This window comes from Betta splendens, chromosome 16 (assembly GCF_900634795.4).
Source record: "Betta splendens chromosome 16, fBetSpl5.4, whole genome shotgun sequence".
NCBI lineage: Eukaryota > Metazoa > Chordata > Actinopteri > Anabantiformes > Osphronemidae > Betta > Betta splendens.
In genome coordinates, this window is record NC_040896.2 from 21,542,113 (window position 1) to 21,556,523 (window position 14,411).

General features: G+C 41.9%; 2 protein-coding genes across 5 annotated transcripts in view; one reads left to right on the plus strand and one right to left on the minus strand.

The window, feature by feature from the left end:
- Nucleotides 1-5,686, plus strand: part of LOC114843017 (low-density lipoprotein receptor class A domain-containing protein 4-like) — a 105,310-nt gene extending 99,624 nt beyond the window's left edge. For all 4 annotated transcript variants that reach the window (XM_041067789.2, XM_029129197.3, XM_029129198.3 and 1 more), the window contains one exon: nt 212-5,686. In XM_041067789.2, the coding sequence (XP_040923723.1) occupies nt 212-784 (573 nt within the window). In that variant the 3' untranslated portion in view covers nt 785-5,686. The remainder of the gene's footprint in view (nt 1-211) is intronic.
- A 2,201-nt stretch (nt 5,687-7,887) lies between these two features.
- Nucleotides 7,888-11,752, minus strand: fam210aa (family with sequence similarity 210 member Aa). Its single transcript, XM_029129200.3, has 4 exons — nt 11,576-11,752; nt 9,843-10,283; nt 9,279-9,390; nt 7,888-8,661 (listed from the first exon to the last, which is right to left on the minus strand). Exons 2-4 carry the CDS (start codon nt 10,235-10,237, stop codon nt 8,344-8,346), a joined length of 825 nt encoding a protein of 274 aa, XP_028985033.1. The 5' UTR covers nt 10,238-10,283; nt 11,576-11,752; the 3' UTR covers nt 7,888-8,343.
- Nucleotides 11,753-14,411: the final 2,659 nt, after the last annotated feature.

A 14,411-nucleotide genomic window follows, 5' to 3' on the forward strand; every position in this document is an offset into this window, starting at 1 on the left:
CCTACAGTTGTATATTGTGGATAGAAATCCATCAAAGAAGTTATTGTGAATTGGCCTGTAAAGAAGCTTGGGTTCGAGTTGAGATGTGAGTAAATCTGGAGCTGTATGCAAAGATGCTTGAAAAGTAGAAACAATGTGTCACCAAGGCCATGTTAGCTCTCCTGCGTTCCATTTCTCCACCGTCTCATCTATCTTCTGTCTTTCTCCCCAGGTATTATTTGCTGCCCAGACCAGGGATCGCTTCACAACTCCCTCCTTTATGCACCGTGAGCGATTCAGCCGCTTCCAGCCCACCTACCCGTACCTGCAGCACCAGATCGACCTGCCGCCCACCATATCGCTGTCAGACGGGGAGGAGCCCCCGCCGTACCAGGGGCCCTGCACCCTGCAACTTCGCGACCCCGAGCAGCAAATGGAGCTTAACCGGGAGTCGGTAAGAGCGCCGCCCAACCGGACCATCTACGACAGTGACTTGATCGACATGGGAGGTGGTGGGACGCTGGGAGGGGTGGGAGGAGGAGGTGGAGGCGGCCCGAGGCCACCCAGTAGTAATTCGGGCATCAGCGCGACCAACTCCAGTAGCCACGGGCGAATGGAGGGACCCCCTCCAGCGTACAGTGAAGTGATGGGCCACTACCCCGGCTCTGCGTTCTTTCTACACCAGCACAACAATAACCAGAGGGTCTGTGGGCCAGGAAGCAGGACGATCCAGCAGCAGAGCCAATCAGAAAGCACAATAGTACCTGCCAAGGCCAAGGACGGCCAACCGGAGGACATGGTGTGAAGAAGGGGACAGAGAGACTGGAAACTGCCTCTCCTCCATCACACCTGTAAGCAGTGGTGTCTCTATCACCAGTTACATGTTGCCCTCATGCCCTTGCTCCAAACTCCCATGCACAAATAAATATCAAGCCTAGCTACAAGAAAACAAGGAAGAGTTTCTCTCAATCGTTAGGAAATGAACAGTTCGTACATCTGGGGCCAGGTGTATCGCTGCGACAGAGACTTTGATTTTTCTGGTGGCACAGATGAAAACTATTTAAATCGTTTTTGTACCGGTCCGTTTCGATGCGGGTCTGTCCCGAGGATTTGAGGACACTGTTGTTTTTGTTCCAGTTTTGTTCTTGTTCTTTTCGGGACCGGGATCTGTGCACAAAGCAAGAACTGAGAATTGAGGACATACAAAAACTCCTAACTAAATCCTAGTGCCAAGGTTCCAAAGGAGCAGAATATCTGGGGGAGGTCAAGAAAATGCTCCTTCAACATTCAAACACAAAAAGACAAGATATCTAAAAGTTGCACTATTTTTTTGTTGTTGTTAAACAAGAGAAGAGGGAAATTATTCCATGGTGTGATGGTGGTCATGTATTAGGGTTTTGTGTTTTGTTTTATCTTTTTAAGTTTTTCTATCTAAAGAAACTGACTGAACTCTGGCTCCAAAGTTGGGAGCAAAAAAGTATTATAAGCTTGTGTCCCTCCCCGTTCATGTTCTTTCTTTTTTTTGTAATTCTTGGAAACACAAGAAATACTCATAGCCAGCCTACTTCTGTCTGCTTACACCCAGGCACCGTGAGACTTAGTAAGAGAATCATCCTGTTCAGCTTTCGCATCCGTGTGGGGATGAAATTTGCCCAGTAACCAGCCAATGGGCTCATAAAAGCTTTCTTCCTCCCTTCGGTAGTTTGTTAGAAGATACGATGATGGGACTGGATTTGAAGTTGGATATCAAATTGACAAGAAAACTAAGTACCAAAATCACAAAAAAACTGTCCATCCAGTAGCTTGGTCACAGCACATTCTGTTCTCAGCCCTGTCCCAACCTCGGAACAACTCGATACTTCCAGTTTCAGTTTCCTGTTACCTTTGTTCCCCCCCCCCCCCCCCCCCCCCCCCCCCCCAACCCCCAATTTAGTGTTGAAGCTCAACCCCACTCACCATGGAGAGAAAAAAAAAACACAAAGGAAGAAGGCTCAGTTTTCTGTCTTTATGTCGCTAAAGCCACAAAAAATACAAAACAAAAAAGATTCCTGTCTGCATCTGCCAACTAACGGAATAGGGTCCTAAACCGTCTGGGGTCAAAGGGCTAAGGGAGGGTCCTGTTTTTGTAACAGGAACAACTTTTTGAAAATCTAGCCTTTCTCTCAGCTGATTGTTGCCTTCTCTGCTTGTGAGCGTTCTGTCTCTCTCACTTTCATCTTTCCCCCTCAACACTATATCATCCCCACGATGCTTCCCCAGTATTTCTAGACAACATGGCATCATCATCTCTCTCTCTCTCTGTCTGTCCTTCCATTCGTGCACAGACAGAGTGCATTTAAATAATGCAGAGTCTGCCAGGCCCGTGCGTGCGTGCGTGTGAGAGAACCAAAAAGCGTATTATAGCACATTTTGGCCGGTCCTCATTTCTTTGAAGGCCTGTTTGATTGTTAAGATGGGATTTTAGGGCTGAGGTTAGAGTTGGGTTTTGGTTCACATTAGAGCAAAAGTTAGACGTCTGCCTTTAGTTGTGATGGTTTGGGTTAGGGTGAGGGGCTAGGGAAGGCTTTATGTCAATGGAGGTCCTCACTTTGATGTAAGTGTGTGTTTCCTAAATATAGTGACTTAAAGTCACCTTTAAGTCCAGAGACTAGGTGACTTACTGTAGATCTCCCCCAGTCTATATTAACAGCATTAACAAGACCTTCTTTCTGTGGAGCATCCCAAGAGCCAGATGTAACATCACTCCACCCCACCAGCTCTGTGTGAGATGCACTGGCCCCGATACAACAGTAGTTTTGATGATGCGTTAAAGTATAAAATGTGTGGTTTTATCCATCAGCACAAAGTCTTAATGGGGTTCTCAAAAGAAATAATAGAGGCAACTTACATTAAACTGCTGTATCGCCTCACGTTGCCTCCGTCTGGCAGACTTTCAGTCTATGATACGCGCTGGTTTACATGTCCAGCTGGGTCACCAGGCACAGTGTGTGCAGAAACACGTTTGGGCTGCATATGCACATCCATTTGTAAACCACACAGACTTGTGTGCTGTGCTGTGGTGACGCATGTGGACAGAAAGCATGACTGCGTTCACACCACGGTAAAAACCACGCTTACATACATTCATAGTATGGAATTGGGACCCAGATGCCAATGAGCATCATCTGAGTGTTAGGTTTGATTCCCAGTAGGATGAGCTACCATCCCCTCAGTGTGCACTTAACAGCTCACATCTCCTTTTGCACCCTGCAGACGCCGTGATGAGAGACAAACGGCACCAGAGTATTTGAATGTTTGCTCGACCGTCTGTGTGACCGCATCAATGCTGCTATTGTCGCTGCTACTGCTACTGTTGTTGCTCCTGCTGCTTCCACTGCTCGTCCACCTCGTCCCCCGAACTCACCCCAAACAGGGACAGAAATCGGCCCCTCTGCCGTCAAAAGCACAAGTCTTGAGACATGAAGAGTTGTTTTTATTTGGCTCCACACTGATGTCTGGGTACAGAACCTGTCCCAACACTTTAGCCTTTGACTGTACGGACCTGCTCAAAGCCTCCATCTCTCCCTGTCCTTTCCTTTCTCCTTTCCATGAGTTTCTCTCGGCTTGTTCCACATGCGCAGTCATAGCTTGTAAATGGAGGACATAAAGATGAATTTTACTGTTTTCTACGAGGAGGTTTGCATGTTACTATTATGTGAGTAAATAAGGTGCCTAATGTTCATGTTTGAGCAGACCACACCTCTGTCAAGCTGCAGTTCAGAATGCCTCCAGCTGCTGCTCGCCGGCACCGGTCTTGTCTGGCGGAGTGGACCCGGAACAGGAGAATTCCTTAAGCATAGGACTGGAGCTGAGCCTTGACCTTGTCGCGTCCGCTTCCATTGTTGCCAGACGGGAGTGGGCTCACCCGGCGAAGCAGCCGGAGCCATTCGGACCGGTACCCTGGCCGAGTGTGGAGCAGACATAGGAACCCACTTGCACTCAAAAAAGCTCCCACCTTCGTTGTGCCTCACTTCCAACGGTGCTTTTTTTCAGTAGTCTGTCTTTCTTTGTTTGTTTGTAAGGTGCTGTATATAACTTGAATATATTATGCACATATCCTACCCAATGGGTAGAAACCACAAAAAATGTTGTGAATAATGTAATATAATGTATAGACAATATAAGAATTTTAAGAAGGCAGCATCAAATTTGTAAATGCCTACATGCTTTGTCCTTTTTTTTTTTTAAATGAAAAACAATGGTTTGCAAATGCGTAGAACATGGTTGCAACACAAATACAAACCTATAATATTTTGCTATTACTAATAGTCTGTTATGATAAGGATGAGAACCTCTGGATTCAGGACATGGTTGTTTTGTTCTGTCAGCCAGCAGCGCTGCCTGCGGCTTCAGTTCTTCTCTTTCCCAAAGTCTAACAGATGTACAGTTGTGTTACAGAGATCTTTAACCACACATGCCTGGCGTTTCAACGGTGTAGTTTGGGAGACATGACGGCTGCACACAGAGTAGACGAATCCTTCTGTGCTCCTTGGTCTGTAACTGTCTGCCAAACGGTGAAATTCAGCAACTTTCGATCACATGATCTGTAAAGCGGAAAGTTGTTTTTTTTTCTGTGTTTTCCTTTCTCTGGTGGAGATGTGTGAAAAAGCCGTTAAACTATGATTTCACCTTTCAAGGTTTGTTTTCTTTTCTACGTTACAGCGGTATATGTGGCACAGTATATTGACATGAGCGTCATGTTTAACCTGCAGTCATGTATTTACTGAAAATAACTCCACTGTACAATAATCGCAGAGCATGTCCATTCTTCTCTATAGACGATATACATAGCAACACGCTATCATCTCCTCCGAGCACCAAATAAGGGGCAGTTGTGTAGTTTTTCTCCAAACCCAAGGTACGGTGCATTGGGCGGAAGCGTCACTCGGCCCTGTGTCACCGTTCGTCGTTGTTTCCTACACTGGCTTGAAGAACTAACATGGGTTCAGACTGATCTGTATGGCGTCCACCTGCCTGAGTGTGCTCCCTTTTTCCACTTATTAACTCTGTATTCAACTGCTGACCGCAAGTAACCATGATAATACCAAATGATATAATAACAAACATAACAGTCTGGACAGTTTTTAGGACTTCTTCCATCATGGGTTTCATCACAGCAAACCTAAGTTTGCTTTATTTACAAAAATGAATTCTTCTTGTCCCGCCCACCCCCTCTGTGTTGGAATATATATATTTACGTAAATATATGTATTTTTTCATGCATTCAAACGCAGTTGCTTGTCCACACTATGTTGCGTCCGTTATACTTTGAATGGATACATTTTCGAGTTTTATCAGTCAGTCTGCTCTTACGCTAAAAACATTTAATTGATAGAGTTTGAAACATGTATTCACTTTATCATTATGGAGATTTTAACCATCAAAAATTCACCATGGCAACGCAACAAAGTGTGCTAAAGTGAAGCGACTGTGTGTGTATGTGTACAAACACAGAGGTAGAATTGTTGTGTATTTTTGCCTCACTTTATTTAAGCAATTGTGATGTAATAGGTTTTAGGCCTAAGGTCTGTTATTGCAATACTTTTACAGAAAAGAAGAAAAAGAGGAAAAAAATGATGCTCTAAGTGCTGTTGTAGTTAAAGATTTTATGCTTGTACTTATGCTGTAGTCAAACTGCAGCGTAACGAATAAAAGGTTAAGTGATCAACCTGATGTCTTTGTAGTTTATTCACACATGGTGGACGTAAGCAGCTCGTCTCCTCTCTGATGAAGCTGAGGATTTAAACTTCAGGCTCGTAACATGGTTTCATGGTTTTACAAGTGCTATAATGAAATTAAAGAACAGGTTCCCAACTTGTCAACAGTCAAAACCTGACCTCAAGTTAGTGGAAATATCAATGTAGATTTACAGCGATGCGCTCAGATCAAGAAGAACAAGACCAATCTCTACTGATCGCATTGATTAGTTAAGGGTTGAACAGCAGCATTTGTTTGCTTATTTACACAGATAGACATTAGAACTAATCATTACATGCTTCATAATGCAGTAGCTCCTTCACAGTTTATATTTAAATGGCCTTTTCCATCTTTATGTCTCAACTGTTTGAAGTATTTGGGCCAGAGTCAGTCTGACTCCAGTGACTAAATCTAACAATAACTATTTAAACTCTCATGGTATGTCTCTTGGTATTATGAGAAGAAGGAATTTCTTTAACAACTCCCTAAGCCTATATTCTGAGACAATGCATGTTGGGAGGTTTTTACTACTGTGTTTTTTTTTAGTTTTATTTTAATGACTTTAGTGAACTGAAGGATTTTTTACGAACAGTGTTGGTGTGCCTGTTCTGGTGAACTTCACATCATCCACATCCACAGAATGTTTCTTGGTTAGAGCAACACACTAAAGGTCACGTCCAGGTTACAGCAAAAAGCCATTTGGCAGCTAGGAGCAGATGAGTCACTCAGCACCATTAAGCCATAAAACACAGAACGAGCAACAAAACAAGTTTATGAAGTGTTTATTTATAGCCGGAGCTCTCTGGTGCTGTAACATCCTCAGGAGCACTTAGCCTCGCTGGTAAATGTAGAGGGAGGGTGGTGTGCGCCTCCTGTCCTTTCTGTGACCCCTCTGCTGCAACGTTCTCCAAATAGCACCATCCTCACACTGTTCACGTTTTCTTGTGACTGCCTGTCTTCCTGTTACTAACACACACACACACACACACACTGGTGACACTAGACACAGAGCAAATCATGCAACACTGAACATGAGCTGCAGTTTGAACCTACTCTGCATACAGGAAGCAGAAGCTCACACCTGATTTCTTGTTTTTTTTTTTATTTAATACACACACATTATTCAAATCTCTAGTTGTCCTATTAATATAAACGTTTTTCTGCCCAGCAAACAGAGAAGTTGCAGTGAAATCATGCTATGTCCATCAACATCAAAGCTGTTGCTGCCTTTCTGTTTCCAGTAAAAAAAGTTGGTTTCCAATGAGACTTAATTATTTTTGGTTTTCACAGTGTCAACAGTTTCTAGTTTATTGTTATAATGTAATAACATATATGCAGATCATGCTGTAACAATTAATGCCAAAGCATTTAAATAAATGTGACCTTGGCTGTAACTTTCTAACTTTGTCAGACTGATGGAACAACTCTGCTGACATTTTGCAAAGATGGAGGAAAAACAAGACAGTTTGGACAAACTAATCTGCGATTCACCTCGGTCTTCTTCCTGACACTGAGTCAAGCACAGCCGCTGACACACACCTAAAGAAACACAGCTTGTCTTTACATAGTGACTTCAGCCCCGCAGCAACGTCCTGCTCTTTGCTCTGTGTCACACTCCCTCTGGGAGAAGGGGCAGGCGTGTGTGAGTGGCTGTGGACTGCATAATTTATAATTCATCTGTTTGGTGTAATATTATCATATTAATACTGGAGAAAAAACCTGCTCAAATTAGATGAGACGCATAATGAAGAACTGACCTCTAAGAGAAGAACGCATCAAACTGTTAATAAGACACTCTTGCACCTGTCGTGGGTCTTTGGTCTCTAGTTTGTGTGGCTTATAACCAGAACAGGCCTAGAGCATCTGTAAACTGATACAACAATATTGACTACAATGGTCAATGATAAACCATGGGATGGTAATATATCGGAGTATTTTGCATGTCTGCCGATGTTTGGTGATGGTTTGACAGTAAAAAGTAGGATAGTACAGCAGATTCAGCAAAACGCGTTTGACTAAAAGTAGTCAGGAGGCACAGATTTCTGGTCATATCAGACCCATAGTAGTTACACTAACTGTGCTGTAACAGCCTGTGTCGTTAGAGGCATCAGGGTAGGTGGATGAACAGACTTGACACAGGGCAAAACGATTAATATGACCAACAGCCTGATGTTTCTTTTCATTCCATTTATTTATCAATGTTAGTTCATGTAGCGTCACTGCTTCAGTGCTTTGAAGAGAAATCAGATCAATGAGAAGTCAAACTGGCAAAATTAGAGTTTGTCTAGTTCTCCATTTGAAACCAGAGAATTTAACCTTCCAAATAGCCAGAAAAGACAGAAATCAGTGTTTGGATCATTTTGTAGCCACATCAATATTCTGCTTTCTCCGTTTACGTACAAATACAAGTTGACTGAATTCTGTTAGTCGTGCAAACATGCTGCAGACAAACACCATCAGCTGACAGCACGAAGCGCAGGAAACCATCTCACACAGATTAGCTTTGGCTATCAGATAAAAAACTTATTAGAAAGACTTAGTCGACGTGTAACCTTCAGAAGGCTTTGATAGACTTCTACACACAGGTGACGATGACTGAGTTTTCAAGTGCTTCATGTAGGTTCACATTCAGTGATCTTTTTTCTTTTTAAAGAAGGATTTTCCCTCAGAGACTCTGTCTTTGGTTTCCTGGAGTTTCTCAGAAAGTTTATCCTTAGTCTCTTCCATTTTCTCAGAGAAACGCTCTTTAGTTTCCTCCATTTTCTCTGAGAACTTCCCCTTGGTCTCCTCCATCTTTTCTGTAAACTTGTCCTTGGTCTCCTCCATCTTGTCCTGAATGTATTCTGTAACTGGCGGTGGTGTGGAGAAGTATCCATGCTTGCGGAGATATTGGACAGATAGTGAAGTGCCACCCAGAGTCACTGTGTATCTAGCAGGTGTAGCAATCTGTAAAAGAAAACTTTGAGACACTTAGTAAAGCAACTTTACACCTGGATTCCCTGTACAACAGACATGTCTCACTCACAAGATCCTGGACACTTCACCGGGCCATCACAGGGCCCCACCCACACACACACCCACACACACCCACACACACCCACACACACACACACACACACACACACACACACACACACACACACACACACACACACACACACACACACACACACACACACACACACACACACACACACACACACACACACACACACACACACACACACACACAGACAACCACTCACTCTCTCACCTACAGGCAATTCAGAATCTCTAATTAACCTAAGTATATGTCCTTGGACTATGGGAGGAAAACCCACAGGAGCTCTACACAGAAAGGCACCTGGGCGAATCTTTGCTAAATTCACAGTTCCAACCAAGCGGCTTGTTGGATGGAAGTAGTTTAAAGCAGACAAATTAGAGGAAAAAAAAATATATTAGAGGAAAAAAGGAAAAAAACTGTCCTTGGAGTAGATTTAAAAAAATATTTTAATGATTTAGAAAAAAAAAATGAAGCCGACATTTCCAAAACAATAAACCCCACAAAGCCTGAATTAAATTACCTTGTACATGGCATAGGCGGTCAGAGCATATCCACTCGAAGAGTCCTTCAGAAGGCCAACTATGGACTCTGGTAAGCCAATCAACTCCAGGAACGGCACTACATTTACACCTCTGAGGGGAAGCACAACATTGCAAGGTTCAGGATGTAACTAAAAAGAACACAAACCCAAACTGTTGAATATTGTAAAAACTGAATTCCTAGATTGATTCTTATATTTTTGTCTAATGATGCCCTCTTGAGGCCAAAGCAGCCACTGAAACCTCATGACCTTATTGGTCTCATGTTGGCAGAGAGTAAAGCTGAACATTAAAATAATCTTTTTGAGGAAAACATTCCCTTACTGCAACAGATCAGGCAAATTGTGCTGCTGCTCTAAATAACTTCATAATGATCATTTCCAAACTTCTGGTTTCAGGACCAGTAATTCTTGAATGGGCAGGTTTATTTAAGTACGAAAAAAAAAATCAGACACAGAAACACCTTCCTTTTTACTCTACTTCAAGATTACAAAAAACATCATGTCAAATACAAAGCAATAAACTGATAATTCGAGTTGACTCACTTCATAGCAGCATAATAGAAGGACCCGAACCAGACAGAGGATGTCACCAGATGCACGGGAATCATCACCTTCCCGTACTGTTTGAAGGTCTTTTTAAACCTTTGAACCAGGCCGGTAGATTTGTCGTGCAGGGGATCCACCTCTGCAGGAACAGGTCCAGTCTCTTCCTGTGGTGGAGGCTTTTCCTGCGGTGCTTGGTCTTTTGGCTGACTTGGTAGCCTACTGGAGGCTGAGGTTGAGAGCCAATGCCAGCCTACAGTTTGTGGGGACGGTGCTGGACGAAGGTTGCAGCAACAAAATGCTACCGGTGGCTCAGCTGGGAGTGTGACGCCCACTAACAATGAGCGCACTCTTGCCAGCCTCCACAGTGTCCTAGGTGTTATGATGTGCTGCATTGCTGTTGCCTTCTCCTTTCTGTTACTGTGCACAGTCAAACACAGGCTGTGGGTGGAACAAGAAAAAGACAGTTTGTCCCGTTAGAGTTTACGTTGGGAACCCCATTTATAAATTTAAACAAATCCACTAACTTTGAAAATAACAACAAACCTTGTCTGGTACATTTCTCTTGAGCAACCAGCCCATTCTCACATGGCAAATAGTTTACTGTTCAAACAACTGTGTGGTTTTTCAATTCAATGGACAAGGGCTCCAATCAGAGTTTAAAATAGGGGCTTGGAGAGGGCCCCTCTACGACCTTGATTTAAAAATACAATGATCAAACTATGCGTACATATGCTGATCTATTATTGTAAGACCCTTCTGGCAGCTAAAGGGAGACAAGCAGCAAATTTCTTTAGAATACTCTTCAAATGATCAACATAATTTTTCTTCAAAACCCCATGCATGCAAACAAGGGTTCATCCTCACAGAACACCTGCCACTAAATTTAAATGTGGGATGAGGCTGAATTACTGATTCTAACAGCAATTTCATCAATGCATCATCCAATGACGCACCGTTTTGCTGGCCACACTTGGAATTATTGATCCTAACCCATTACTAAAGTTTAATGTAAACTGATTGCGAAGAGCATGATGATTTGTTGTTGTTTTTAAAAATCATATTATAACCAAACGCCTTTTATCACTCTTAATTCTTACACAATAAAGCAGATTCTATGTTATCGATGACAGATATAAAGTTACTCGCGCCCCCTGGATTCCTTCATGCATTCGCAATGAGGTTATCTCACCTCTTTTCACCGATCACTAATTTGGTTAATGTTTTATATAGAAAGGTCGTAAACACACCTTACAAAACAAATAATGAGATACGTTATGTAAAGTAACTTGTGGCAAACTAGACAAAATACTGCAATGTTAAGTTAAATCTCAACAATTAGACAGGAAGAAAGTTCAATTACAGAAGAAGTGTTAAGTTTAAATTCATGCTAGCTTTACTGTCCAGCTACCAGGAAGTCGGCATTCCTTAGTATTGTTGGGAGCGTGGAATCAGTCACCGTTTAGTTATTGTGTCTGGGATGGTTTTAGAAGAATCAAATTAGCTTTAATCTTATTAAAGCAGACGTAGCGCCTTTTTTAAAACAGACGCGACAGACGGGTTTGCTAAGACCACACTGATCAGCTGCCAACTTCTGACGCCTGTCAGCTCGCTAGCTTCTTGCTAGCTAGCTGCAGCGCTAACCCCAAACAGTTGAGAAAGTAGTCCCTTAATAAACAAAACCTACTAAGTAAAACACAAGGAACAAAAGATATAATGCAAATTCCACTTACGTTGAAAGTTACACGTAGATAAAACCGCCCTCCTCATTCCTGAGGGCCACGCAACTGTGCCATTGACTGTGTCATTCAAGGACCACATTTATCGTTTGGGCAGCATGGAGTGCGTGGAGAGCAGCGTGTAGCCCTACTTGCGCAGAGAACCGTGGGATATGTAGTTTGTACTAGCGTGCGTCGCTCTCCTAGACGTGGAAGGGACTCGTTTCCCAGAGAGTGCAGCGCTAAGTCAACTTTTGGACAGTAATATGATTGGACGATATTGTAACCGGTACTTACAGAAGCGTGTCGACCTTCACGCGACTCTTCACACTGGACCGGGCGCTGTTTGCGAGCGGATAATGTTCAGTTGTGTGAAAACATATACATCATATATATATCACATATACATCTTTTTAAAAAACTCTAGTGCGTGCAGTCAGATTATGAGTTGTAACAAATACAGTTGTAACACATTAAATGTTTAGAAAAACACACCACTTTTTAGTCATAAGCATACGCACGTTCCATAACACAAATAGAGTACTGTACACATGGGCGAATTTGACCATGTACTATGCAATACCCAAATACTATCAGCAGAGGGGGGCATACTCCTAGTATTGCAGCAAAACCTTTGACGGAAATATAAAATCTGCCAAAATAAAGGTACATCTACTTTAGTGTAAATTGTGTGGAACTTCAAAATTAAATACAATTCTAAAATTGGATTGTATTGTATTACTGAAGCCCCGTGAATGCAGAATTTGCAAAATAAGTCACTTTTGAAGCTTAGTAGGGCTTATGTTCATGTCTGTGTTGAATCAAACCTCTAAGCATGTCACAGCATGCAAGCACAGATTTGTAAGAATAAGAACGTGCTATTGAGCTTTAGAGGACACCTGGGACTCAAATCACAAATGCAAGAGCTGTCAGCCCAGCTCTAATAACATACTGAGAACAGAGCAGATCAGGTTTGTGCTAGATTCAAATTCCAAAGTTTGTTTTTTTCATAACCACAATTGTCTCCTAGAAAAGTGTATAAAACATCAAATCTAATTTATATTTTGTTATATAATCAAGCACATTCAAAGCTGCTCAATGAACTGAATCATACTGTAGATCCTAATCAAAACAAGAAGAATATTTTATTCACAATATCAACTTTTGAAAGAGCAACAAGTACTAGTGTCATTGACCTTTAAGGTTCTTAAGCCCTTCAACTCACTAAGTATAAAGAAACTACTTGAAACCATTGAAAGTACAGTAATGATGTTCTGCACTATTATTATTGGCATGTTAATTAATGTTAATTAAATCCTTGACTATTATCAGTGATTAGTGCAAAATACATCATTTTCGATTAAATGAGGAAAGTTAATTGGCCATGAAGGGGGTCACTTACATACTGTACCGTCTTTGTCTGTCCATTGAGGAGACCACGTGTCTTGTCTCCCCAACTCAACTGCTTCACAGACACAGACAACCACTCACTCATACGTACGGTCCATAACGGCATCACACACACACATGCGCATGCACACACACACACACATGCACACACACACGCACACAGATACACGGAGAACATGCAAACATCTGGGTCACACTGGAACCAAACCCGAGACAGAGGAAGATGTACTGCAGCAGTAATTGAGCTATTAACTAAATTATAAACATGGAAAGAAATGATATTGGGGTAATAAATGCCACCCCTCATTAACTTATGACCTTATAGGTGTGACCAGGATACAAATCAGTCCTGTTTGTGGTCAGGTCAGTGATGCATGGTGGAAAATGAACTGGTTTATTTGTCACTACCAATTGCTAAACACAGTATTTAATCCTAATACAGGCTGGAGCTTCACCACCTGAACTCCTTTATAGCAGACACAATAACTCATTACTGATTGCAGTCTACTTGAAAGATTCAGGACATTAATCGCCTGGAAGACATAATGGTGAATGAAATTCAATTTAGTTTATTTATATACTGCCAATTCACAACAAAACTCAATTCAGCTCAAGGTTCTTCACAAAGTAAACTTATGTAATTCAAAGATGCAAGTACTATACAGGAAACCCAACAGATGTACAGAAGAATCACTATATGTCAGACTGTAGCTTGTGTAAGATATTGATCTGTACGAAAAATATTTAAAAAAAACTTTACTGGCAACATTCAGTTGAAAAAGTTCCATATGAAAATGTGATCTGCTGAAAGTAAACTCCCGTCCACCACTTTGTTATTTTGATGTAATACAAATAAAATAATTGTGTTTGTTGAGTGTTTTTATGGCTTCAAAATAAAGTATTTTATATTTATGGGTAGTTTTACTGACGTTGCCTTCATTAACACATGCATGTAGTGGTTTGTACATAGACAGACTAAATGGATGGAGCAGCTCCTCAGGACAAACCGACCTCTCATCACTACACAGTCATTTCACACTTAGGCTTAGGTGGCTTCACACGTCAAAGATGTAAGAAGTGGCTTCGATACCATTTAAATAAACCGAACCAAAAAAAATACCTTGAAGAAATACTGTTATCTGTCAGAAGAACTGAACTGCTGCAGCGTTCAGTTCACTCATTTCAAATCAAAGAGCAGGAAATGTTGAGAGTCTTCAAAGCAACAATGGCCATGAAGCTCCGTGAGCACGAACATCTGCTACTGTTTAATCAAACTAAATCAAAGAGCTCAGTAAAACACATTCAGTCCTGGATTCATGGCCACATCTCAGATCAAACCTTTATTGTTACTTGTCGGCTTCTCTTCTGTGCTTTTATAAAACATTTTTAAAATCCTTAAAAACTCTTAGTGAAACAGTGCATTTGTAGAACTATATGTCTA

Bases quoted from the DNA above. Each gene is read 5' to 3' on its own strand.
- fam210aa (XM_029129200.3), bottom strand. From the start codon at position 10,237: ATGCAGCACATCATAACACCTAGGACACTGTGGAGGCTGGCAAGAGTG. The intron at 9,391-9,842 runs GTGAGTCAACTC...GCTTCCCCTCAG, and splicing joins TTCTATTATGCTGCTATGAA to AGGTGTAAATGTAGTGCCGT. The intron at 8,662-9,278 runs GTAATTTAATTC...TTTCTTTTACAG, and splicing joins CCGCCTATGCCATGTACAAG to ATTGCTACACCTGCTAGATA.